The 26,306-nt window shown below is 36.5% G+C and overlaps 1 protein-coding gene across 6 annotated transcripts in view; it reads left to right on the top strand.

Annotated features, from left to right (window-relative positions):
* Positions 1-26,306, top strand: part of CFAP69 (cilia and flagella associated protein 69) — a 68,162-nt gene that overhangs the window by 36,757 nt on the left and 5,099 nt on the right. For 4 of the 6 annotated variants that reach the window (XM_027539312.1, XM_027539310.1, XM_027539315.1 and 1 more), the window contains 10 exons: positions 1,165-1,283; positions 2,958-3,076; positions 9,559-9,640; positions 15,254-15,446; positions 16,827-16,964; positions 17,540-17,616; positions 19,088-19,285; positions 20,927-21,013; positions 22,575-22,679; positions 23,174-23,725. In XM_027539312.1, the coding sequence (XP_027395113.1) occupies positions 1,165-1,283; positions 2,958-3,076; positions 9,559-9,640; positions 15,254-15,446; positions 16,827-16,964; positions 17,540-17,616; positions 19,088-19,285; positions 20,927-21,013; positions 22,575-22,679; positions 23,174-23,344 (1,289 nt within the window). In that variant the 3' untranslated portion in view covers positions 23,345-23,725. Of the gene's footprint in view, positions 1-1,164; positions 1,284-2,957; positions 3,077-9,558; positions 9,641-15,253; positions 15,447-16,826; positions 16,965-17,539; positions 17,617-19,087; positions 19,286-20,926; positions 21,014-22,574; positions 22,680-23,173; positions 23,726-26,306 lie in introns of those variants that run through there. The other 2 variants (XM_027539311.1, XM_027539314.1) reach the window with 2 other exon arrangements.

Here is a 26,306-nt window from a genome sequence, read left to right as displayed (position 1 = left end):
TATTAGTAGTTTGGATTAGGGAAGTTATATATACAATGCTATTTTAGAAAGAAGAAATACAAAAGAAATATATCTAATGATTTAAAATAGGACACAGGGAGGGTAAACGTAGGGAGTTAAAGAATAAATATTAAGAAAATAATTCAGTATTAACATTTATTACAGATAACAGAGAAAGTGACATAGCTGTACACAGATAGGAAGAAGAGGAGTTAATCTAGAAAAGAGAAGCAGACCTGAGGCAAGCCAAGTTGGATTCCTAGAAGGTGTCCTAATAAGAGAATATAGGCCTTCTGTCCATGGCATACCTTTGCCCTGGCCTCCAGCACACTCAACTAGCCTTCCTAGACTCTGATCCTTCACCTGTAATTCACCATAACAGGACCAAGAACTGTCCCTTCAGGGACAACTATGGAAATAGGCTATAGTTTCCATGGCCCTTTTACTTTGAAACATAGCTCCACACCTTGCTGTTAATGCTAATTCCCTTTGATTCCCTTTAAGTGAAGAAAAGTGACTTTTGTTCCTTATATAAAGTTTAAAGGAGAAGTCCTTTTTGAAGCAAAATGTTCTTGTGAATGACATTCCATCAGTGTAAGTGACTGTTTTCAAGTCTTTTAAAATTTTGATTGGAAGCAAGGAAGAACTTTTAAAGGACATAGAGATATTGCTACCTCAGTTGTCAAAGATGCTTTTGGGTAGACATAATTAGACAACACAGAAAGAAGTAACAGAAATAGAAAACATACTTAGGGCACTCTTCCAAATTGACCCTGTTAATCATAAGGACAAGAAGAGATGAGGCAAGCTAAGATCAGTATTTTGGTCATATATTTGCAAAGGCATGTGTCTTTGCCTCATGAAACTGCATATTTTTAAACAGTTTTGATTTCTTGGTGAAGTATCAGGTTGGAGAAGGCTGCTTTTAATAATATTCAATTAATTATGTACTAGAAATTCTATATATATCAGAATATTGATTGTATTGAGAGCTCAAAGAATCTATTTATCATCTATCTACAGCTTCTAGGAAACCATGCAATGAAAATAACCCTTTTAAAGATAGTTCTAGTTGAAATTTTATAAGAACTTCAGAACAGTAATTGATCAAAATAAAAATACAGTGTTCAATAACTTTACATTCTTTAACTTTCTTCAAATCAGGAATCTTTAAAAATACAATAAGCAAGTATAATGATAAGGAAGAGGCCATTCTTCTGGAAATTCAGTCTGATATTTTACTTATTTTGTCTGGTCTTTGTGAATATCATATTCCTGGGAAGGTATGTATGCCTGTGAATCATTGTTCAGATCTTTCAATCCCATAACATTAGGAACTATTTCTTAGTAAATGTCCATAAATGTTGGTGTTTTTTAATCTTACGATAATTACGTAAAGTATATAGATCTTAAGTATACAGTTCGATTTTGACAAACATCATCCATTTAACCAATATCCTAATTAATATATAGAATTTTTTCTCTCTATAATTCTTTCATGCTGCTTAGCAGCCATGCCCCTACTTGCCTCTAGGCAACCCACTGTTCTGATTTCTATCTTCATAAATTAGTTTTGCCTATTCTTTAACTTTATATGAATCAGTTCAGTTCAGTCGCTCAGTCGTGTCCAACTCTTTGTGACCCCATGAATCGCAGCACGCCAATTATCTACCCTATTAGTTCTGGTTTTTGTCACCCAGCACCATTTCTGAAATATATCCATGTTGTTGCATATATCAATAATTCATTCTTTTTTATTGCTGAATAGTATTTCATTGTGTACCAAAATTTGTTTCTCTATCCCTTGGTGATAAGCACTTGAGCTGATTCCATTTGGGACCACTATGTTTAAAGCTTTAATTAAAGTTGCTGTACTAGTCTTTTTGTGGGGAAAAAATGCTTTCATTTCTCTTTGGTAAATACCTGGGAGTGCAACTGATGAATTATAAGCTAGGTGTTACATTTTGAAGTAACTGGCAAATAGTTCTCCAAAGTGGCTGTACCGTTATAAATGCTATTTTGTGTTTGAATTGGGTTCGTATCTAAAACTAAAAGTTAAAAAAGAGTTTAATTCCTTTTGATCTTTTTAATGCCTTAGAAAACTCTGAGTCTCAGAGATTAATAACTTACATAATAATACAGATTTGGAAATACAAAAATTAAAAATTATGAAGGCTTCAGTACAGTGATTTGAGGGAGAAGCAAAAAGAACAGTAAATACATACTTAGCTCCAAGCTTTGGTGAAACTTCTTATATTCTATCATCTTGTGCCTATGTTCTTCTGGAAAATACTCATAGTCTTGCTTACTGGGACCCAGAATAGAATAACAGGACTATAAGAAAGGTACTTAGTATGGGACAAATATTAACTGGTAATAACGTTATATAAATTATTAAAAGTTTTAACTGCTATTGATTATTTCTCTCTTGGAAACATTAGAAAATCTCCCATAATAGAATTTTAACCCCTTAAATTAGTTGTTGCTATCTGGTACTTATCTGACATTATGTTAGACTACATTCACTACAGTGTGAAAAAAAAAACCATGAGACAAGTCTTATGGGTTTTTTTTTTTTTTTAAGAAAGAGAAAGAGGAAAAATATACATGGGCATTAAGTTGGCATATTGATTGGTATCCTCTCTTAAAAAATGATCAACTTTACAATAATTTGTCTTAAGTTCCTGAGAAAAGTGAGTAAAAATTAAAAAAATAAAACTGTATTACTGTACTGTATTCCTTGCTGAGATAATCCCACGGACAGAGGACTCTTGTGGGTTACAGTCCATAGGGTCACAAAGAGTTGTTCATGACTGAACAACTGAACATGCACATACACACTATTTTCTTAACAATGTTGTATTTTCCTAGTTGAAAAGTTTTATGGGACAGAATGAAATGGGAAAGGAAATGAGTATTTGTTTATTTCAAGAAATAATTGTAAATAAATCTCTTAGGAAATTTTTGGAACTGAAGGAGTGGATATAATTCTTCATGTAATGAAAACAGACCCCAAGAAGTTACAGAGTGGATTAGGCTATAATGTACTTCTTTATAGTACATTGGACAGCATTTGGTGAGTATGGCTGTGCCCACAGTAAAAGAAAATTACCTCTCTAGCTATGTATCCATTTTCTTCCCTCAAAACTGCAGAAGAAAGACAAGCCTTTTTCTTTTCAATAGTCCAAAAATGACACTTACAAGTATACCTTGGAAAGTAGTCTTGTCCATAACTCAAATATAAAAACCATTCTTGTATCTAAACTTAGATCCTTATATTTGTGATTTGAATGCTTTCCATTTTGGCCTGGCCTGGGAAAACACAAGCATCTACTGTTACTCATATAGTATTCTTCATATCCTTCAAAAGGATATGAAGACTCTTGAATTCCTCATTCATCTTATCTTAAAGAGTTGAAAACCAATTGATTAGGTATTTCCTAGTCAATATTATTTCCCAAAAAGTTTAGCATCCCAAAGGGCAAATAATAAATAAACTGCTTTTCTTAACATCAATTTATGAAATTTTGTCTTGGGGGAAATTACTTGAGTTTCATATATCATTAACACTTATACATTTCTTTTGTTCTATTTGGGTGGAATTCATGAGAGATTTGTTTAAGAAAAAAAAAATCCTCATGACTAGAGACCTAATAGATGTATGTAGAACATTCTACCAATAACAGCAGAAAACACATTTTTAAAATCACTGTAATATTGTGATTTATAATTTAAAAATTTATATTTGCTCCATTTCTAGTACAGAACCCCCCAAACTCTTATAATTTCTTAATAAGAGCAATGAGAACATCTTTTGTTACAATATTTGGTCTTTTATTTTTAGTTCCTATAAAACTTTCAGAGTAATAAAGGTGAAAGTAGTATCTTTCTTTATTCATAACAAGCGCCTTTCAACTACGTCTGAATTTATGGTACTAAGGTGATTTTTGGAAATCCCCTAGAAAACCACAGGATGGGAGCCTGGTTGCCAGGGAACTAACTATATAGTTACTTAAAGGTTGTAACTTTCAGCTCCACCCTCAACCTCCAGGGAGGGGAGAGAGACTGAAAATTGAGTTTAATCACCAATGGCCACTGATCTCATCAGTTATACCTACACAATGAAGCCTCTATAAAAATCCTAAACCATGAGATTGAGGAACTTCCAGGTCAGTGAACACGCGGAGTTGCTGAGAGGGGCATGGAAGATCCAGGCCCCTTCCCTATATACTTTGTCTTGTTCATCTCTTCCATCAGGCTGTCCCCAAGTTATATTATTGTATAGTAAACTGGTACTCTAGTAAGTAAGCTATTTTCCCGAGTTCTGTGAGCTACTCTACATCTGGTTGGTCAGAAGCACAGGTGACAACCTGGACTAGAATCTAATTTTGGGGGGAGGAAAGCAGCATGATCTTGTGGGACTGAGCTCTTAACCTGTGAGACTGGATGCTGACTCTAGGTAGTAGTTTCAGAATTGAATTGAATTGGAGGATACCCAGTTGATGTCCACTGCGAATTGAAGAATTGTTTGGTATAGAAAAAACCTACACACTTGGTGGCCATAAGTGAAGTATTTAGAGTAGTTTTGAGAAGAGACACAGAGATTTTTGTTTGTTTGTTTTACAAGCACATATGGCACATTCTCTAGGGTAAGACATGTACAAGGTCACAAAACAAGCCTAGACAAATTTAACAAAATGGAAATCATTCTTTTCTGACTACAACTGAGTTCAACTAGCAATCAATAACAAAAGGAAACCAGAAAAATCCACAAAAGCATGGAAATCAAACAACACACTTTAGTATAACCATTGGGTCGGAGACAAAAACAAAAAGGAAACTAGAAGATTTCTCAAGGCAAACTAAAATGAAAACACAACATACCTAAACTATTAATAGAAATATACAATCTACCAAGACTGAATCAAGAAGAAATAGAAAGCCTGCTCAGATCAGTAACAATAAAGAGATTAAATCCACAATCAAAAACCTCCCAACCAAAAAAGTCCAGGTCTGGAGAGCTTCGCATGTGATCTGTACAAGGCAAGGATGCCCACTCTTACCGCTTTTACTCAACATAGTACCATAAGTTCTACTCAGAGCAGTTGGGCAAGAAAAAGAAAAAAAAGCATCCAAATCAGAAAAAAAGGGTAAAGTTTGCATCTGTTTGCAGATTACATGATCTTAATATGTAGAAAACACTAAAGACTCCACCAAAAGACTGTTAGAACTAATAAATGAATTCATTAAAGTTGCAGGATACAAAATTAACATACAAAACAATTGCATTTCTATATACTAGTAATGAACTATACAGTAAAGAGGAAATTAGAAGCAATGACATTTGTAATTTCTAAGAATAAAGTTCTTAGAAATCAACATTAACAAGAGGTGAAAGACATAGTGGTGCAATCACAAGCGATATGGAGGCTCCTCAAACAATGAAAAATAGAGCTGCCATATGGTCCAGTAATCTCACTTCTCGGAATATACCCGAAAGAATCGAAATCAGTATCTTGAAGTGATAGCTTCATCCTGTGTTCTATGCTGCGCTGTTCACTGTGAATAATTATTCACTATTCACAATAGTAAAGATACAGAAACAACAGAAATGTCCATCAGATGAATGAAGAAAATGTGTTATGTACATACAGTGGAATATTACTCAGCTTTAAAAAAGAAGGAAATCCTACCATTGGCAACAACATAGGATACATTATGCTAAGTGAAATGTCATTCAGAGAAGGATATCTCTTATACATAATTTCTCTTAAACACTGCATCTAAAATAGTCACCAGTGTAAAAGTAGATAATAGTATGTAGTACGATGGAGTATGTAGAATGATGGAGCGAGGGAGGCTTGATGTGTTGTTCAATGGATATAAAGTTACAGTCATACAAGATTAGTAAGTTCCAGAGATCAGATCTGCAGTGTAACACACAGAGGAGCCTGGTGGGCTACAGTCCAGGGGGTCACAAAGAGTCAGACACGACTGAGTGACTTCACTCACTCACTCACATTGCACATAGACCTACTCTAGAATATAGTGGCTAGAGTTAAGGTAAGATGTTGTGTACTTAAACATTTGTTAAGTGAGTAGATCTCATATGTTCAATGGTCTTATTCCCCCCACCAAAAAGAAACACCAACAACAAAAACACACAAAGGGATATAAGGAAACTTTAATAGGTGATAAATGTTTTTATTACCTGGATTGTGATGATAGCAACACAAGTATTTGCATATGTCCAAACTCACCAAATTATATACAAAACTATATACAGATTAAAAATTCCAATTATACTGCAATAAACATGGGGGTAGTAGGGAAACTCTGATGAATATTACTTTCCAAAGGATAAAGTAACTAGATGTATCCCCTGGAAATTCTCTCGTTTTATACAGAGCTGGAATAGTCAGCTCTCTTCCAGATAAACATGGGCAATGGGGCTAATCAATTATCTAGTTTCTTTTTTACTACAGAGAAGGATATAGTGATAACATGATAACCTGATCTTTAGTTTCAACAGCAAAGTCTTATTGACCAAAGTGCTGTATTAAGCCTAGTAAAAAGTTCAGACATGAGTATTGAGTACCTTCCTATATACCAATATATTGGGCTTCAGTGGTTACTGCAGAAAATAACTTGATGTTTTATCCCTTTTTTATTTGATATTTCAAAATTATACTAGGATAAAGATAAATGACTTTATCTGTGTCTTTTACTAAAGCACAACTTCAAATACCTTTGTATAATAGATGAGTAATAAATAAGTTGGAGATGAGTTTTAGCAAACTCTACTGCTACTGCTAAGTCACTTTAGTCGTGTCCGACTCTGTGCGACCCCATAGACGGCAGCCCACCAGGCTTGTCTGTCCCTGGGATTCTCCAGGCAAGAACACTGGAGTGGGTTGCCATTTCCTTCTCCAATGCATCGTCTGTCCCTGGGATTCTCCAGGCAAGAACACTGGAGTGGGTTGCCATTTCCTTCTCCAATGCATGAAAGTGAAAAGTGAAAGGGAAGTCGCTCAGTCGTGTCCGACTCTTCGAAACCCCATGGACTACAGCCCACCAGCCTCCTCCATCCATGGGATTTTCCAGGCAGGAGTACTGGAGTGGGGTGCCATTGCCTTCTCCTTAGCAAACTCTGCTGCTGCTGCTAAGTCGCTTCAGTCATGTCCGACTCTGTGCGACCCCATAGACGGCAGCCCACCAGGCTCCCCTGTCCCTGGGATTCTCCAGGCAAGAACCTGGAGTGGGTTGCCATTTCCTTCTCCAATGCAGGAAAGTGAAAAGTGAAAGGGAAGTCGCTTAGTCGTGTCTGACTCTTCACAACCCCATGGACTACAGCCCACCAGCCTCCTCCGTCCATGGGATTTTCCAGGCAAGAGTGCTGGAGTGGAGTGCCATTGCCTTCTGGGAGATAGTAAAGGACAGGGAAGCCTGGTGTGCTGTAGTTCATGGCGTCGCAAAGAGTTGGACACAACTTAGCAACTGAACAGCAGTAACAACAAAGTTCAGTGTTTAATTGGTAATACCAGGCATCAGATCTTTTTCCTTTTCTTAGAAACTTAAATGAGTGAAGTTCTCATCTATTCCTTTGTATCATGAAAGGACTTTAAATATTATCAAACACTTAGTTCTATATAAGTATCATATTTCTCCTTCATTCTGTTTACATGATACATCACATTATATTTCTTGAATAAGCCTGACCTGGTTATGGTGTATTATGTCTTTATTTTTTATGTTGCTGGATTCAATTAGCAAATATTTTTAGATTTGGGGGAGAATACCATGTTAATGTAAGTTTAATATTTCTTTTTTATCAATATTCCCTGAATAGTTTTGGAATCTAGTTTATTTTGACCTCAGAAAACAAGTTTGGAAGTATTCCTTCATTTTATTTTCTCTAGAAAGAGTTTGCCTAAGATTGTTTTTATATCTTTCTTAAATAATTTGTGGAATTCACCAATTAGTTTTCCAATTGAAAAGAAAACCGGAATTTTTTTTGTAGAAAGATTCTAAAGTATAGGTTTCATTTCTTTAATATGTATAAATATGTTAAGATTTTCTACTCATGTATAGGTTCTGATGTCTTTTTATAGGGACTTATTTTGTCTAAATTTTTGTTATTTCCTGCTATGTGAGCATTTATAATATCCTCTTAGTATTTTTAATGTCTGTAGGATATAAAGTGATGCCTTCTTTTTCTTTCTTGGTATTAGTCGTTTCTGCCTTCTCTCCTTTTCCTTGATGGGTTTCACTAGGGTTGATCGATACCAATATTATTAGTCTTTTTAAAGAATCAATTGTTGCATCATTGTTTCTATGCTATTTTGTTTTTCTATTTAATTAATTTTGTGGAATTTTTTTCATTCAATTTTATCTTTTCTATTTCTTGAGATAGATGCTAGGATCATAGATTTTTCAACTGTTCTTTTGCTCTAATATATCCATCTAAGGCTGTAAATTCTCCTGTGAAGCCAACAGGGTTCCATATGCTCTTATCATTAAATTCAAACTGTTTTCCAGTTTTCACTGTGATCTTCTTTTCAATCTTTGGGAAATTTAGAAGTATATTATTTAATTTCTGAACAGAGAAGGATGTTCTATTTTTTTCTCTTATTATTACAATAATGCTATGAATTAAAGAGGCAAAAGACAGGCCATGATAGGCATGAGAGAGTTACTACCTCAAAAGTGGGAACAAAATAAGTGTGACTCATACCCATAGGTGGTAAAACTTGAAAGCACATGAGTGAAAGAGGCCAAGCTGATGGCCTTTATGCACCAACCCTCACAACCACCACTACACACAACCACCATCACAAAACAGCCAGCAGAAACAGGTCTCTCTCTTTTTTTTCCCCAAGAGGGAGCCATGTTAAATAATTATCATATTATTTTTGAATCATAGATAAATACCATGTTAAATAGAAAAGAGATTTCGATTGACCCCAGCAGGCTTGCCATTCCTGGGAAGACTAGAGGGAGATTGGGCTCAATTTACCACCACCACCAGCAGTGACTTGTTCAGCCCATGTCTGTTGCAACCCAGGAAAACAGTGAAAGGAACAGTGAAACCCTGGCAACAACTTCAGCCCCTCACTCCATGTGAGGCACTTCACAGCAGGCACTTCAGCAAATAATCTCATGCCAAGATAAGATGTAATTAAAAGCAATTTAAAAAAGCAAGTATTTCAGGTATGCCAGCACTGTAAAAGACAGTAAATGAATAAAGCTTGAAGAAATAGTTAATAGAGCACCCAGAGGAGACCTTTAGGAATAATTAATTTGGGGAAAGCAAAGGAGAACATTGCATCTACAGAAAAAAGGCAGCAATGAGAAACAATTGGGATTAGTTTTTAAATAGTTGAAATTAAACTACACTGGCAAAGTCTCTTCAAAGTTCAATTTTTAAGCAAAGAAATAAACTGATTTGAGAGAATGAAGGAAAATATTCTTTGAGAAGATATTTTTGATAGAAATAAACTCACAAATTGAATTTAACAATAAAGCCTTGTTAAGTTATTACCTTCCTTTTTATTTAAGGTGCTGCATTTTGGGATGTTACCCCTCAGAGGATTACTTTCTTGAAAAAGAAGGCATTTTTCTCCTTTTGGATTTATTAGCAGTAAGTATAATAACTGTTTAACAAAAATTAAATATGTCTTTATTAGCTCTTTACAAACTGAGTATCACAGAACACTACTCTGTGATTAAATGTGCCCCCAAATAGTGTTTAAATGTTTGTTTTAAACAAAAATCCCTCCTGGAGTTCCATAATGTGCATTGGCATAATAAAGAGTCTGAAAATTCCTCCAGTGAAGAAATTGGTTTACTTAGATGAATGTTCCCAAACATATGACAGCAGGGAATTTGTTTTATGTGGATTTTCCCCCACAAAATTAAAGAAACAGCTAGACTACTTCAAAGTCAATAATCATTTACTAATAACTTCTAGCTTGACAAACAAGGAAAGATCAACATTTAAAAAAAAAACTGTGTGATTTGTAGGTAATGTGAAGACTCTAGTGTGTCATAGAATAATCCAGAAAGGCTGAGAAGAATGGCAAAGACTCACATTTATCCTTACAGTAATCCCCTCCTAGCCTCAATAAGTGTGTCCATAGTTAAGATAATATAAAGAAAAAGTATACTTTTGTTTCAGTAAAACTCTGAGAGATATTCTCATGCAGAGTTCTAGGTATGTCACTGCCTGTGATTGCCACCATTCTTGATATTATTAACAGAATAATGAACCTACTTTAACTTAGCAAAGATACTAAACTTATTTGTGTCCTTTCATCTCTGTGAAAGAAAATTAGTTGACACCAGAGATGATAGCAAGCTCATTAGATATAAAACACTACAAACAAAAAATAAGTAAATAATAATTATAATAATAAAAATAACCCACCTTGAATGAGTCATAAGCAGAAACCCTTTGAAAGTTCAGAAAATTGAGCATAATACAAAGGATATATGCATAGTTCTACTTGCTGCTAAGTCACTTCAGTCGTGTCCAACTCTGTGCGACTCCATAAACAGCAGCCCACCAGGCTTCCCCGTCCCTGGGATTCTCCAGGCAAGAACACTGGAGTGGGTTGCCATTTCCTTCTCCAATGCATGAAAGTGAAAAGTGAAAGTGAAGTTGCTCAGTCGTGTCTAACTCTGTGCGACCCCATGGACTGCAGCCTACCAGGCTCCTCCGTCCATGGGATTTTCCAGGCAAGAATACTGGAGTGGAGTGCCATTGCCTTCTCCACATAGCTCTACTTAGGCAGACTTAAACGACATATATCTCACCATGTTTCTCTGACTAGAGTATGTCTAGAAGCACATGGTCAGTGTCAGGGAATTCTCAAAGCTACAAAATTAATTTGTCATATCTTCCTGGAATGTAGCTTCTACTTAATATTTGGAAGTAAGGAATGATATTATGTGTGTGTGTGTGTGTATGTATGTATATATATATATATATATATATATAAAGTAATTAAAATTTATTTTAAAAATTAAAAGACATTTCTTACTTATATTCATTCTCCTTCACCATTAGGGTTTCTGGATGGAAAGATATGAAGGCTGGTAGGAGAAGCCATATAGCACAGTGATTGTGAGCACAGACTGGAATCAGTCTGATTGAGGCCTCTTGGAGTTGTTAGCTGTGTAACTTTGACAAATTATTTAACACCTCTGTTACCAATTTCTTCATCTATAAAATAGAGATAACAGTATTATCTACCTCATGCATTGCTGCTAGGATTGTATGAATAATTATGTGCATGTGTGTATACATTTACATGCAGTGGTTTGAATAGTTCCTGACATATTTTTGCTGTGTTTTCTTGAATGTAATTATTAGATTGTACTGAATGACTTCCAGAAAAACATCTATTTCCGCTTTATTGACTATACCAAAGCCTTTGACTGTGTGGATCACAAGAAACTGTGGAAAATTCTGAAAGAGATGGGAATACCAGACCATCTGACCTGCCTCTTGAGAAACCTATATGCAGGTCAGGAAGCAACAGTTAGAACTGGACATGGAACAACAGACTGGTTCCAAATAGGAAAAGGAGTGCGTAAAGGCTGTATACTGTCACCCTGCTTATTTAACTTCTATGCAGAGTACATCATGAGAAACGCTGGGCTGGAAGAAGCACAAGCTGGAATCAAGATTGCCGGGAGAAATACCAATAACCTCAGATAGGCAGATGACACCACCCTTATGGCAGAAAATGAAGAGGAACTAAAAAGCCTCTTGATGAAAGTGAAAGAGGAGAGTGAAAAAGTTGGCTTAAATCTCAACATTCAGAAAATGAAGATCATGGCATCTGGTCCCATCACTTCATGGGAAATAGATGGGGAAACAGTGGAAACAGTATCAGACTTTTTTTTTTTTAGGCTCCAAAATCACTGCAGATGGTGACTGCAGCCATGAAATTAAAAGACGCTTACTCTTTGGAAGGAAAGTTATGACCAACCTAGATAGCATATTCAAAAGCAGAGACATTACTTTGCCAACAAAGGTCTGTCTAGTCAAGGCTATAGCTTTTCCATTGGTCATGTGTGGATGTGAGAGTTGGACTGTGAAGAAAGCTGAGCGCCGAAGAATTGATGCTTTTAAACTGTGGTGTTGGAGAAGACTCTTGAGAGTCCCTTGGACTGCAAGGAAATCCAAACAGTCCATTCTAAAGGAGATCAGCCCTGGGTGTTCTTTGGAAGGACTGATGCTAAAGCTGAGACTCCAGTACTTTGGCCACCTCATGCAAAGAGTTGACTCATTGGAAAAGAGTCTGATACTGGGAGGGATTGGGGGAAGGAGGAAAAGGGGACGACAGAGGATGAGATGGCTGGATGGCATCACAGAATCAATGGACGTGAGTTTGAGTGAACTCTGAGAGTTGGTGATGGACAGGGAGGCCTGGCATGCTGCGATTGATGGGGTCACAAAGAGTCGGACACGACTGAGCAACTGAACTGAACTGAACTGAATGTAGATTAAACCAACCAAGCTAATTATAAATTACAAATAATCTTTAATGAAGTTTGTATATAAACTTCAACCATTGACATTTGCCTCCCTCCTAAAACTGAAGTATGTGGTGGTAGTTTTAGTTAAGTCATATCTGACTCTTGTGACTCATGGACTGTAGCACACCAGGCTCCTCTGTCCATGGGATTTCCCAGGCAAGAATACTGGTGTGGGTTGTTATTTTCTTCTCCAGGGAATCTTCCCAATGTAGGGATCGAACCCATGTCTCCTACATTGCAGGTGGATTCTTTACCACTGAGCCATTAGGCATTCCCAAAGTGAAGAAGAAGAATAAAAAACTGACTTGATTAAGGATTGTGATTAATACAATCTGTTAAAATATTTATTCAGTGTGTAATAACTGGACATGGAACAACAGACTGGTTCCAAATAGGAAAAAGAGTACATCAAGGCTGTATATTGTCACCCTGCTTATTTAACTTATATGCAGAGTACATCATGAGAAACACTGGGCTGGAAGAAGCACAAGCTGCAATCAAGATTGCCGGGAGAAACACCAATAACCTCAGATATGCAGATGACACCACCCTTATGGAAGAAAGTGAAGAAGAACTAAAGAACCTCTTGATGAAAGTGAAAGAGGAGAGTGAAAAAGTTGGCTTAAAGCTCAGCATGCAGAAAACGAAGATCATGGCATCCGGTCCCATCACTTCATGGGAAATAGATGAGGAAACAGTGGAAACAGTGTCAGACTTTATTTTTTGGGTTCCAAAATACTGCAGATGGTGACTGCAGCCATGAAATTAAAAGACTCTTACTCCTTGGAAGGAAAGTTATGCCCAACCTAGATAGCATATTGAAAAGCAGAGAAGGAAATGGCAACCCACTCCAGTGTTCTTGCCTGGAGAATCCCAGAGATGGGGAAGTCTGGTAGGCTGCCGTCTAAGGGATCGCACAGAGTCGGACACGACTGAAGCGACTTAGCAGCAGCAGCAGCAGTCAAGGCTATGGTTTTTCCAGTGGTCATACATGATTGTGAAAGTTGGACTGTGAAGAAAAGAGCATCGAAGAATTGATACTTTTGAACTGTGGTGTTGGAGAAGACTCTTGAGCGTCCCTTGGACTGCAAGGAAATCCAAACAGTCCATTCTAAAGGAGATCAGCCCCGGGTGTTCTTTGGAAGGACTGATGCTAAAGCTTAAACTCCAGTACTTTGGCCACCTCATACGAAGAGTTGACTCATTGGAAAAGACTCTGATGCTGGGAGGGATTGGGGGCAGGAGGAGAAGGGGACGACAGAGGATGAGATGGCTGGATGACATCACAGAATTGATGGACGTGCGTTTGAGTGAACTCTGGGAGTTGGTGATGGACAGTGAGGCCTGGTGTGCTGCGACTGATGGGGTCACAAAGAGTCGGACTCGAGTGAACTGAACTGAACCGAATAATTGCTCATAAAGGTTAAATATTACTGAGAGTTTACTATGTGACAGTGTGTGTGTATGTTAGTCACTCAGTCGTGTCTGACAGTTTGCGACCCTATGGGCTGTAGCCCTCCAGTCTCCTCTGTCCATGGGATTCTCCAGGCAAGAATACTGGAATGGGTTACCATGCCCTCCTCCAAGGGATCTTCCCAACCCAGTGATTGAACCTGTGTCTCCTGTAGCTCCTGGGAAACCCCATATAAGTTATAATAACTCTCTAAAGCAGGTAATATTATCCATAATTTAATCAAACAGGAAACTGATAATGTATGTAATTCAGACAACAGGTTACATGTTTCTTTTGCCATATTCTATTAGCAGTACACTGTAAGAGTTTCTCAACCAAAAATATTTCACACAGAAGCCATAACTGTGTGGACGCCTTTGCTCTACTTGGACTTCTCTAGTGTGCTGCCATCCGTGGGGTCACTAGGAGTTGGATACAACTGAGCGACTTCACTTTCATTTTTCACTTTCATGCATTGGAGAAGGAAATGGCAACCCACTCCAGTGTTCTTGCCTGGAGAATCCCAGGGACAGGGGAGCCTGGTGGGCTGCCGTCTATGGGGTCGCACAGAGTCGGACACGACTGAAGCGACTTAGCAGCAGTAGCAGCAGCATACTTAAATTTTAGTTTACTGAAAACTATTTGTAGAAAAACAGGAAATATGCTTAATAAGATAGTTTTTCTTAAATGCTAATCTACTCTTTTATGGTTGCTGAGTTTCAAACTATAAAATTATACTTCGTTTTGATTTATTTTCACATGTGACTGCCATTTGGAGTTACTATCAGTTAGTCTCTTAATAATAATGAGGTTACAGCAAGGATGAGTCTTAACAAACTTTAATAAACCAGGTAAATTAAAAAGATCCTATAATTACACTCTTATGTATAGAACAGATGACCTTGCTCCACTTAATTTCAATATTTCTTTTTCTTATTGAACTAAATCAATGACATTTTTGTTCAGGTTATGTTTATGACTACATCAGAATTATATTCAATCTTTTTATTTCTGTTTTTTAAAAGTCTCTATTGTTTGAAAATGAACTCATTACAATGGTATCTATTTTAACAGGAGATGGTCACAAATCATACTTAGAGTCTTGATTTTATAAGGCAGTCATTTAGGAAAAAAACCTACTGATTAATACAATATTTCTCTTTTAAAAGACAATAATTCTTAAAATTTTTATTTTTTTATTTAAAATATATGTATTTATTGCAACATTTTTCTTTTTCTGTTTCCTTGCAAAAGTTAAACCAAAAAAAATTCTGCAATCTAATACTTGGAATAATGGTTGAATTCTGTGATAATCCCAAAACTGCGGCTCATGTCAATGCTTGGCGAGGGAAGAAGGACCAGACAGCTGCTAGTCTTTTAATTAAATTGTGGAGAAAGGAAGAAAAAGAACTAGGAGTAAAACGTGATAAATATGGGAAGATTGTTGGTAAGTGTATTTGTAATTGTTTGTAGAAATAATTAGATCCGTATTTTTAGAAAGAGACATTAGGAAAGTATGGGGCCTTCTACCTCTTTGTTTAAAGTTCTTTTCACAGGGGTCTGCAGATTGAAAGAAAACTAAGTAAATTAGTAGGTTCATGTTTTTATAGAATATTTTCAGGAAATGGTATTTGATTATATTCTTTAACTTGGAAAACAAAACTTAACAGGAGCATTTTCTTTGGGTTATCTGCTTTTGTAAGTATTTTCAGTAATCTTTCATTTACCAATAAAATTTGAAAAAACCTAAAGCATTTTCTTTGGGTTATCTGCTTTTGTAAGTATTTTCAGTAATATTTCATTTACCAATATAATTTGAGTGCTTAAAAAGTAGAGTGCTTAAGAACAATTTTTCTGGTATTTTGAACATTTCTGTTGATTCTCATTTATAGTTTACTTTTTATGTAAAGGAGGAAACTTTTCTAAATAAAAATAAATCAATGGTCATAAATTTAAGTGACTAGACTCTAAATTAATGAAGTTTATAGTACCAGAATTTATATTTCATTTATCTATTCTATAGTGCTATATCGGAGAAGGCAATGGCATCCCACTCCAGTACTTTTGCCTGGAAAATCCCATGGACGGAGGAGCCTGGTAGGCTACAGTCCATGGGGTCGCTAGAGTCAGACACAACTGAGCGACTTCACTTTCACTTTTCACTTTCATGCATTGGAGAAGGAAATGGCAACTGACTCCAGTGTTCTTGCCTGGAGAATCCCAGGGACGGGGGAGCCTGGTGGGCTGCCGTCTATGGGGTCGCTCAGAGTCGGACACAGCTGAAGTGACTTAGCAGCAGCAGCAGCATAGTGCTCTATTACATTTTCTAAACCTCTTATGATTCTTATTATAATTTTATATGTTAGTATTGTTTATTTTTAAGTGAAAATACTTCCCCTTTAACTCCTGGTGATTTCTCTCTTCAATCCATTTGTATTATTTCTAACTTCTAACCCATAACATCATAAAATAGTTTTTATATTTATAGGATAACATATAGAAACCAAAAGCAAATAGGAGATTAAATCATTGTTAAACTGACATGTTCAGTTTCTGGATCTCAAAATTAGAAAAGTTTTTTATGTGAAAGTTTCAGTTTTAAAAAGTAATTTTGTGAAATTTTTATACTTTACATAAATAGTAAAAAATTAAATTTTTCCAACAGAATGGGGAAAAATTGCTGGTTACTTATGTTTTTAAAAGAGTAACCATGTATCAGGCAGTACTGTATTCTGTTAGTATGATGTCTAGACTAAAATCTTAAAATTATTAATTTACTACAATTTTTATCTGTCCTTTCTATATTTTTATGATATCCAATGATTAGATACAAAGAAACCTTTATTTACTAGTTTTCAAGAAGAGCAAAAAATCATACCACTGCCTGCTAACTGCCCAACTATTGCAGTTATGGATGTTGCTGAGAATATCAGAGCAAAAATTTATGCTGTGTTGGGCAAACTAGGTAAGAAGTTACTTGTCAAATTCTAAAGAGCCTCTCTTTCTTTGCTGAGTATTGTGAATTGATTTCACTTTGGAGTCCGTTTTTCAGACATGATGAATAAAAGTCCCTTTATATAGACAAATGCATGTTCCATTGTTATCACAATGCAACCAGCTGCCCCCTTGAGCTCTGGATTTGGGGGAAGGCATCAGTATTTTTTAAGCTCCCCAGGCAATTCCAGAGTACAGTCAGGATTAAAGACAGTTAGTTTAGATGATTAGACTTAAATAGTAGAATTCTGAATCACCTGAGGACTTAACTTCGCTTCTTATTAAGAAAAAAGTCCTCACTCTAAAGATTGTAAAAGTACAGTATCATGGTCTGACCACAGCACAGAAAGCGTTCCTTTTTTAATGACTACATAAGGATGACCTGGCAGAGGTTTGTTACAGGAGGAAGCCAGATGCTCACAGAAGTAACATTTTCATAAATCAGGATGAAATCAAAAGGAATCATTTGCATTTTTATGATAGATATATGCCTTTTAGAATTATTTGCTCAGTTAAAGTAATTCTCTCTTTATAAACTTTGTTTAGATTTTGAAAATTTACCTGGCTTATCTGCTGAAGATTTTGTCACTCTGTGTATCATACATAGATATCTTGATTTTAAAGTGAGTACCTTCTTAGCCTTGTTATTAAAATCTAGTATACAAGTCATCAGTTGGGAAAGATCTATTCATATTTGTGAGCAATAATCCACATACTATATAGTTTTTAGTTTTCATTTTACATCTGATACTATTCAAGGAGCATACAATTAATTAATTGGGTAATTCCATGGGATAAAATTTCATCCAACTTTTAGTTTATAAAGAAAGATAGACATTACTGAATAGAAGCCTAACAGATCTTTAAAACATAATTTCTTCTCTTTTAGAAGGGTATTTAGAGCTAGAATTGGGACTTCCCTGGTGGTCCAGTGGTTAAGAATCCACCTGCCAATGCAAGGGACACAGGTTCGATCCCTGGTCTGGGAAGATCCCACATGCCACAGGGCAACTAAGCCTGGTGCCACAACTACTGAGCCTGTGCTCCAGAGTGAGCCTGTGCTTTGCCACAGGAGAAGCCACTGCAATGAGAAGCCTGTGCATGGCAATGAAGAGTAGCCCTGGCTCTCAGCAACTAGAAAAAGCCCACACACAGCAACGAAGACTAAGTGCAGTCAAAAGTTTCAAAAATAATTTTCTTTAAAAGAGCTAGAATTGAATGAATTATTACTTATTAAAATAAATTATTAATACTTATTAAAGTATTGTTTTATCATTACATTATCCAATGGTCAAATATCAATTAATAGTCCTGGGTTGCTTACTTCTCTGGTTATATACTTTTTGGTAAATAAATGCCTTTGAACTTCTAGAAAAGCCTTTTTAAGTAAACATGCTCTTCTAATATTAGTACTATGTATTGAATGCTGTAAATGAATAAATCTCTACTTAAAAAGGGAAAACAAGGCTTAATTTTACCCATATCCTGGATGAATATTTTTTTCCTCTAAATTTAAATATACTCAAATGCAGTAATTTCCATATATCCCAGTATATGAGGTGGAGCTACAGCATGATGAAATCAACATATTAAGAGTTTTAGGTCAAGTATTACCTTAGCTAGAAGATGAGGGACAAGGCCCTGTTTCTGGGATGACTAGGTACCAGGATTCCAGAAATCTCCATCTTCACTGTTCTATAAATTCATCTTGACCCAGTCTTCAAACAGGGCTTTAGAAAGGAAAGCATCAGTACTTCAGGAGGATGAAAGTAAAGCAACAATTTGTGCAGCTGTGAAAACAGAGTGACTATAAAGGAGAGGGCAGTGATTATGGCAATGAACTACACTTAGATAGTAGAGCCTTCTCTGTGAATACTTATCATTGAAAAACATTAGGTAAGTGATTCCTGAATACTCAAATGTAACTGTTGCCTCAAATCATTCCCAGTGCCACTTATTCCCAAAGAGTAAGTTAGGAAAAGCTGGTTCCGTAAGTGTTAACTTTGGAATGATCACTCAAATACATTTTAGGTTACCTAAAAGTATATCATTTATTTTTGGTTAGTTTAACTTGTTTAAACTTTGCTATAACAGATTGGAGAAATATGGAATGAAATATATGAAGAAATAAAATTAGAAAAGCTAAGACCAGTCACCACAGACAAAAAAATTTTGGAATCTATTACAGCAGCATCAGAAAATATTGGAAAGATGGTTGTTTCTCTGCAAAGTGAGATGATTGAAAGCCAAGCACGCCAAGATGTGCAAAATGAACAAAAAGTATATACAAAAGTAAGCCAAAATAATTTCAGTGTATAAACTAGTTGAAATTATCCCTAAGGTATTTGCCTTATTTGTGAATGCTTCAGCACTTAAGAGTCATTTTGTGATTTTCTTTTATAGTTACTTTCTGTGTCTTTGTACAGATTGAAAGAAAACATGGAGTAAATAGCTTGAAATTCAATTATTGTAGTCAATGCTGGTCTATGACATTATAATTTTATTTCTAAAGGCTTACATTTCCATTTTTGAAATGTCAGAGTTTCAAAAATTGTGGTCTATTTAAGTGCACATATCTAGAAAATTCTGACAAACAGTGTATCTCTGTGACTGTAAGTTTAACCTCAATGAGAAAGTCGGCCCTTGTCCCTCACTCTGTGACAGGCCCTCACTTGTATGCCAACCAGAGGCACATCTCCTCACCTCAGTGCCAAATCACATGCTGTGAGCACTCTGTAAATGTGCTGTCTGACTTTAGCTAGTCAGAAAAAGCCTGTTGGGAAAATATAAGCCATTTTTCCCCAAAAGCTTTACACAGGTGAGAAACAACACACCTGACGTTTTTGAGCAAATAGGTTAAGTGACTAAGTGAACTTGTCCACCGATGCAGAGATGATATAGACTCCCCATTGCTGCTTGGTGATCCTTTATGACTAAAGTTAAATATTTAGAACTCTTTAAGGTGATTTCCAAAGTGTTTTTCTATTGCCTGATGTTTTCACTTATACTGTTAAATGTTTATGTCTTCCGTCTAGCAGAACTTAGCATCCACTTATAAATTCTGCTCCATCTTAGATACCTCCCTTCTTAAAAGTTTTATTTGTTGGAGAGTTTTTATTGCAAGGATACTGCCATTTAAGCCATTCTTTGGATCTTTAGTGGAGTATCCCTGATGGAAGTTCTGCTTCTCAGTAGTTATATTGAGTGGCAGTGTTCTGCTGTGTGGACTAGCTATTGCTGATCTGCTGATTATCGTTGCTTTGTTATCATGGCTCTGACCCCACTTATTTTTTAGCAGTTGTTTAATTAAATACCCTTAGGTTCATAATTTAAGCTTAATAATATACTATATACCAACCAAGGGCATGTGTTTTCTGATTATATATTTAGTGGAGAGTCTGTTGAGAACCACAGTCTTTGTAGTTTGTCAGTAGTATTTCCCAGACTGTAACTCCACAACAAACTCAGCACTCTCACAAAATTGCTTGTCTTGCTGAAGTCATAAATTAGAAGAAGCTCCACCAATATAATCTTGCCTAAACTATTATCAGTGGCAGCAGAAATCTCTTTATTTTCTCTGTGGATTTGCTGTTGGGTCATTTATGTAACTTGCTCTGGATTATACTCTGTTTTTGCAAGTGATATTTATTTAAAACAGTCTTGCTGAGAACGATTATTGTTATTCTCATATTTTATATTTTTATAACACCAGTTTTTCATTACATTTCATGGGAAGCAGTTCAAACCTTGGCCACGTAGTGAGGAGAGAATTTTGTTTGTTTGTTTGTTTTAAGACTTTCGTTATTTAAGTTGTTAAACTCTAATCTTTTTGCTAGTTGGCCTTAAAATTTATATTGGCAAAAACTAGCTCTTTCTTCAAAATAGAGGTATTCAAGCCCTTTGACGAACTCTTAATTATCTTTCTCATTTCAGATACAAGCCACACACAAGCAAAGAGAATTGGCTAATAAATCATGGGAAAATTTCTTGGCCAGAACATCAAATGCTAAAACTTTAAAGGTAGGATTTTTTAAATATTATGATAACCACAAAAAGCAGCCAACTCTGACAGAATTTTTCAGGGAAATATTCATTCACCTTTTTCTGTTGATCTTTCTGTGGGATACCAACATTGTTGATCCTCATTTGCAGTTTAAGATGATAACTGAAACTAAGCATTTTTCACAGTTTCAGAAGATACCACTCTGAGCTTCATTTGGCTTAGCAGGGTGATGCAAGGATGGTGTTCCTGGTTTGCATAAAAGAGATGAGAGTTAGTCAGGAATAAGCAGGAGTGTGCTTCTGCTTTCCATTCTGAGCCTTCTTATTCACTGATTCTGTAAGAAGCAGAGTGAAGGACACAAATAACAACTGTCCATATTGCCCTCTCGATCAAAGATGTTTTCCCTGTGACCACCATAAGAAACATTATATTAAAGATTAAATAGGAATTTGAGAAAATGTGATAACCTGCTTCAGCAATAAGCTTGAAAGTAATCTAAAAAGTTTATAATGCTAATTGTTCACTTGAAATATGTAAGAACATCATAGAGTTCTAAAATCTCATTACTTTTTTCCATTTGTGCTTGGGATACACTTTTACATAATGTGATAATTTTTCCTCTAAATATGAAATCATTAAATGATATATTAGCCCACAAAAATAGTGGAACCATATTAAGATAGGAAAATCAAAATTAACAACAAGCTTATTCAAGATACCATGTCTCCCCCTTCTCATGAAAAGTTCTTCCCAATGTTATTTACCAAATAGCCCCATAACTACCTGTACTTTTAAGGAAGAGTTTATGAAAACCCTCCCACACAGATTAGTTGTTACCTAGGATTTCACCTGTTCTAGTGCCTCAACTATTGAATTTGAAGGTAACTGCAGCAAATTATCAGAGAAGGCAATGGCACCCCACTCCAGTACTCTTGCCTGGAAAATCCCATGGACGGAGGAGCCTGGTAGGCTCCAGTCCATGGGGTCGCTAAGAGTCAGGCATGACTGAGTGACTTCACTTTCACTTTTCACTTTCATGCATTGGAGAAGGAAATGGCAACCCACTCCAGTATTCTTGCCTGGAGAATCCCAGGGACAGAGGAGCCCAGTGGGCTTCCGTCTATGGGGTCCCACAGAGTGGGACACGACTGAAGTGACTTAGCAACAGCAGCAGCAAATTATATAGTTTGCATTATTCTGAATTCTTAAAACATTTAAGTGTACTGGATTAGTATTTGTACAAAATAATTTGAAAACATGCATCATCTATTGTAAATTTAGTAGTTTATTCAACCATGTGCAAAAAACTGAGCCTGATTTCCTTAGGAACTATTTTATCCCTTGGTCATATATTGCCAGTACCTCTGGAAATTTCAGTAACATTTTTAGTTGTTTCCTGCAATGTGCAAAGGATATAACTTGCTAATAACTATTTTCTTAGCTTAAATGAATAAATGCTAGATCTAGTGCTAATAAATTATAAACCAGACACAAATATATTTTGTATACTTCTTTGTAAGTACCATAGTTAATGCTTTAATAACAATTTTATTTTCTTTCTAATTTAAAAATCTTCAGAAAGCAAAAAGACTTCAAGAGAAAGCTATAGAATCCTCTAGATATGGTGAAAGACCACCAAATGCGATATTTCACAGAACAGATATTAAAGGCCTTAACGCAACAGTAAGATTTTTTTTTTCTCCATAACTTTTCTTAATAGATAATGAATTTAGTTCCCAAAGAATGTTATTTCCATGAGGTTTTGTCTCATACTTTTTCTTTTTGCTTTAAAATGTCAAGTAGTTAAGGCATATTTATCCCTGCCCTTACCTAGTGCTGGTTTAGACCAGACCTAGCCCTCCAGGATTCCCAAGAAACTGCTGTAAACACTAGTCAAAGTAGGTCTCTACATCTCATTGACAGGAAGTGTGCAGTGCCTCCTTTGCTTGTTAATAGATCCATACCATATTCCAGTGTTCTTGGTGTCCTCTTCTGGAAATAATTTGGCCCTGATTGCAAAGGCCCCAAAGCCCTGATTTTTCCATTATTACACACTGCCTCCTAGTTACTATATGCATTTTGTGTCTTATCCAAAGTTAGCTAAAGGATGAATAAATTTTCCTCTTAGTGAAAATTTTTATAAATGGCCTCTTAAATGTTTAATTTTGCTTTTATAGGTGCCTTCTGGTGGGGTAGTAACAGTGGAAAGCACTCCTGCCCGATTAGTGGGAGGACCTCTGGCTGATACAGATATTGCTCTTAAGAAACTGCCTATTCGAGGAGGAGCCTTACAGAAGGTGAAAGCAGTAAAAACTGTGGATGAGCCAAAGAAGAGTGATCCCGCATAAAATACTCTAAAGGATTTTTGAAATAAATTCCACTGATAATTTTTAGCTAAATATCTTTATATATAAATGTAAAGCAAACATTTTAGAATAAATATTTTAGTAAAATACTATTAAAAATAAAAGAAAGGAAATATAATATATTGTTATTAAAAGTATCAACATATACTGTGAGAAGAGTTATCATCAGTTTCTTTCTAAAGATTACAGTCCTCTTAACTGAAAATTGTAAAACATATTGTATCAGTTAAGACTCTTTCAACTGATGTGAACAGCTCCAACTGATTTGAGCCAAAAAGCAAAACAAAAAAAAAAAACACAATAACAAAAGTCAAATATAAAACTAATTAAAACTATAGGCATTGTTGGATCCAGAAACTGAAACTCTGTGAGTAGATCTTCTCTTTGCCTAGAAGCTCCTGAATTATATTCTCCCAGGTTGATATCCAGTAGGAAAGAGTGCATGCCTACCTCTCAACAGTCTCTGCAACTGTCTCTGCATCTTGAGACATCTGATTGGCCACATGCCCACTCCTGAACCATTCATCATGACCTTAGCCAGATCTGAGGACTGCTTACACCCAGAGCCTGAAGGTCAGTCCCATCTAAAGCATATGGTTAGAGTGGGGTCAGGCTAAGTACATAAGTTATTATAAATATATATAAATATGGACAGCAAAAATTTTGCAGCAAGTATGTTGGTCAAAGTAAAAGTTCTTCTCCTATAAAAACCAAATGTTAGTCAGAAGCTAAACAATAAAAATTAAAAATAAAGATAGTTTTTAAAAAATTGTATTTATACTTAACTGGAGAAAAATTGTTTTACAATGTTGTGTTGTTTTTGTTGTTCAGTCACTCAGTCATGTCCAACTCTTTGTGACCCCATGGACTGCAGCACACCAGGCTTCCCTGTGCTTCACTATCTCACAGAGTTTGCTCTAATTCATGTTCGTTGAGTCGATGATGCCAACCAACTATCTCATCCTCTGTCACACCTTTCTTCTCTTGCCCTCAATCATTCCCAGCATCAGGGTCTTTTCTAGTGAGTCAGCTTTTCACATCAGGTGGCTAAACTATTGGAGCTTCAGCTTCAGCATCAGTCCTTCCAATGAATATTCAGGGCTGATTTCTTTTAGGATTGACTGGTTTGATCTCTGTGCTGTCCAAGAGACTCTCAAGAGTCATCTCCAGCACAGTTCGAAAGCAGAGTTCTTTGGTGCTCAACCTTCTTTATGGTCAGCTCTCAGATATGACTACTGGAAAAACCATAGATTTGACTATCTGGACCTTTGTCCTCAAAGTGATGTCTCTGCTTTTCAATATGCTGTCTAGGTTTATTATAGATTTTCTTCCAAGGAACAAGTGTCTTAATTTCATAGCTGCAGTCACTGTCCACAGTGATTCTGGAGCCCAAGAAAATAAAGTCTGTCACTGTTTCCACTTGTTCCCCATCTATTTGCCATGAAGTAATAGGACCAAATGCTATGATCTTCGTTTTTTGAGTGTTGACTTTTAAGCCAGCTTTTTCACTCTCCTCTCTCACCTTCATCAAGAGGCTCTTTAGTTGCTCTTTGCTTTCTGCCATTAGGGTGGTATCATCTGCATATCTGAGGTTATTGATATTTCTCCCAGCAATCTTGATCTTGTTATTCATCCAGCCCAGCATTTCACATGATGTACTCTGCACAGAAATTAAGCAGGGTGACAATACACAGCCTTGTCATACTCCTTTCCCAATTTTGAACCAGTCTGTTGTTCTGACTATTGCTTCTTGACCTGCATATATTGGTTTCTGTCACACATCAACATGAATCAGTCATGTCCCCTCCCTCTTTAAGATCCCTCCCACCTCCCACCCCATCCCACACCTCTAGATTGTCACAGAGCACCAGGCTGAGTTCCCTGTGCTATACAGCAATTTCCCATTAGCTATCTATTTTAACTCTTAATATATAAATAAATCCCAATGATACTTCTCTTTAATGGGGATGGAAAGTGGGTGTGGAAGGAAACTCTTTTGGTGGTGGAGGTACCTTGCCACATAGAGGTAGATCCCTTAATACTGGATGTAGAGCAATAAGTGTCTGTGTCCCTGTGTGCCATTATGTGTTTCCAAAGCCTGGAACCCCATCAACCCCCTTCTTCACTCAGGAAGCTGCAAAGTTGAGTTCCTGTCCAGGGCTGGGAGAGACAAGACTCTGTTTCCTCAGAAAGGAAAATATGTTGGAATTTGAGCCTAGTCTCTAGACCCATAGGGTGCACATAGCAGTGTACTGGCTAAATGTATAAGAACCAGCTCTTCAAGGGGAAAAAGCTCTTATATATAGTGTTTGCCAATTTGCATGATATAAATATTCCCAGGATGACCAATTTCAAGCTACCAACATGGTGCTGCTGAAAGCACAGTTGGGAAGATATGCATAGGATCCACTTGCATTATCAAATAAAAGAGGGTTCCAACACCCCACTGGGCCCACCCTCTCCTACTTTCTCCTCCCTCTTCCCCTTACACTTCCTCCTCCAACTCACATTCCTCCAGGATTTTTCATTATTCCCTCTGTGAGGATAGTAGCATTTGCAATGAGAGAAGAAATGACAGCTACTGATGTTGTTCTAATTAGAATGAGTTGCCAGTGACCTCTCAGCCTGGCCTGGTTGCCCACTCTCCTGTGGCTCATAGGGGTACATAATATGCATCAGCTTATCAGTGAGCTTTGTCTTCTCTTGAATCCCTTTCTCTATTACCACCACCCCCAAGAGGACAGCAGAAGGCATAATTTGTTCCTCTTCTTCACAGGCAGTCCTAAGCACAAAAGTTCCATGTAAAGGGGAGTGTAAAGAACCCGTCTGCCAATGCAGGAGACTTAAGAGACGTGGGTTTGATCCCGGGTCAGGCAGATCCTCTGGAGACAGGCATGGCAACCCACTACAGAATCCTGGTGTGGAGAATGCCATGGACAGAGGA

Source organism: Bos indicus x Bos taurus, chromosome 4 (genome assembly GCF_003369695.1).
Source record: "Bos indicus x Bos taurus breed Angus x Brahman F1 hybrid chromosome 4, Bos_hybrid_MaternalHap_v2.0, whole genome shotgun sequence".
Lineage (NCBI taxonomy): Eukaryota > Metazoa > Chordata > Mammalia > Artiodactyla > Bovidae > Bos > Bos indicus x Bos taurus.
The sequence above is the reverse complement of the archived record's forward strand: the minus strand, read 5'-3'. Positions and strand labels throughout refer to the sequence as shown.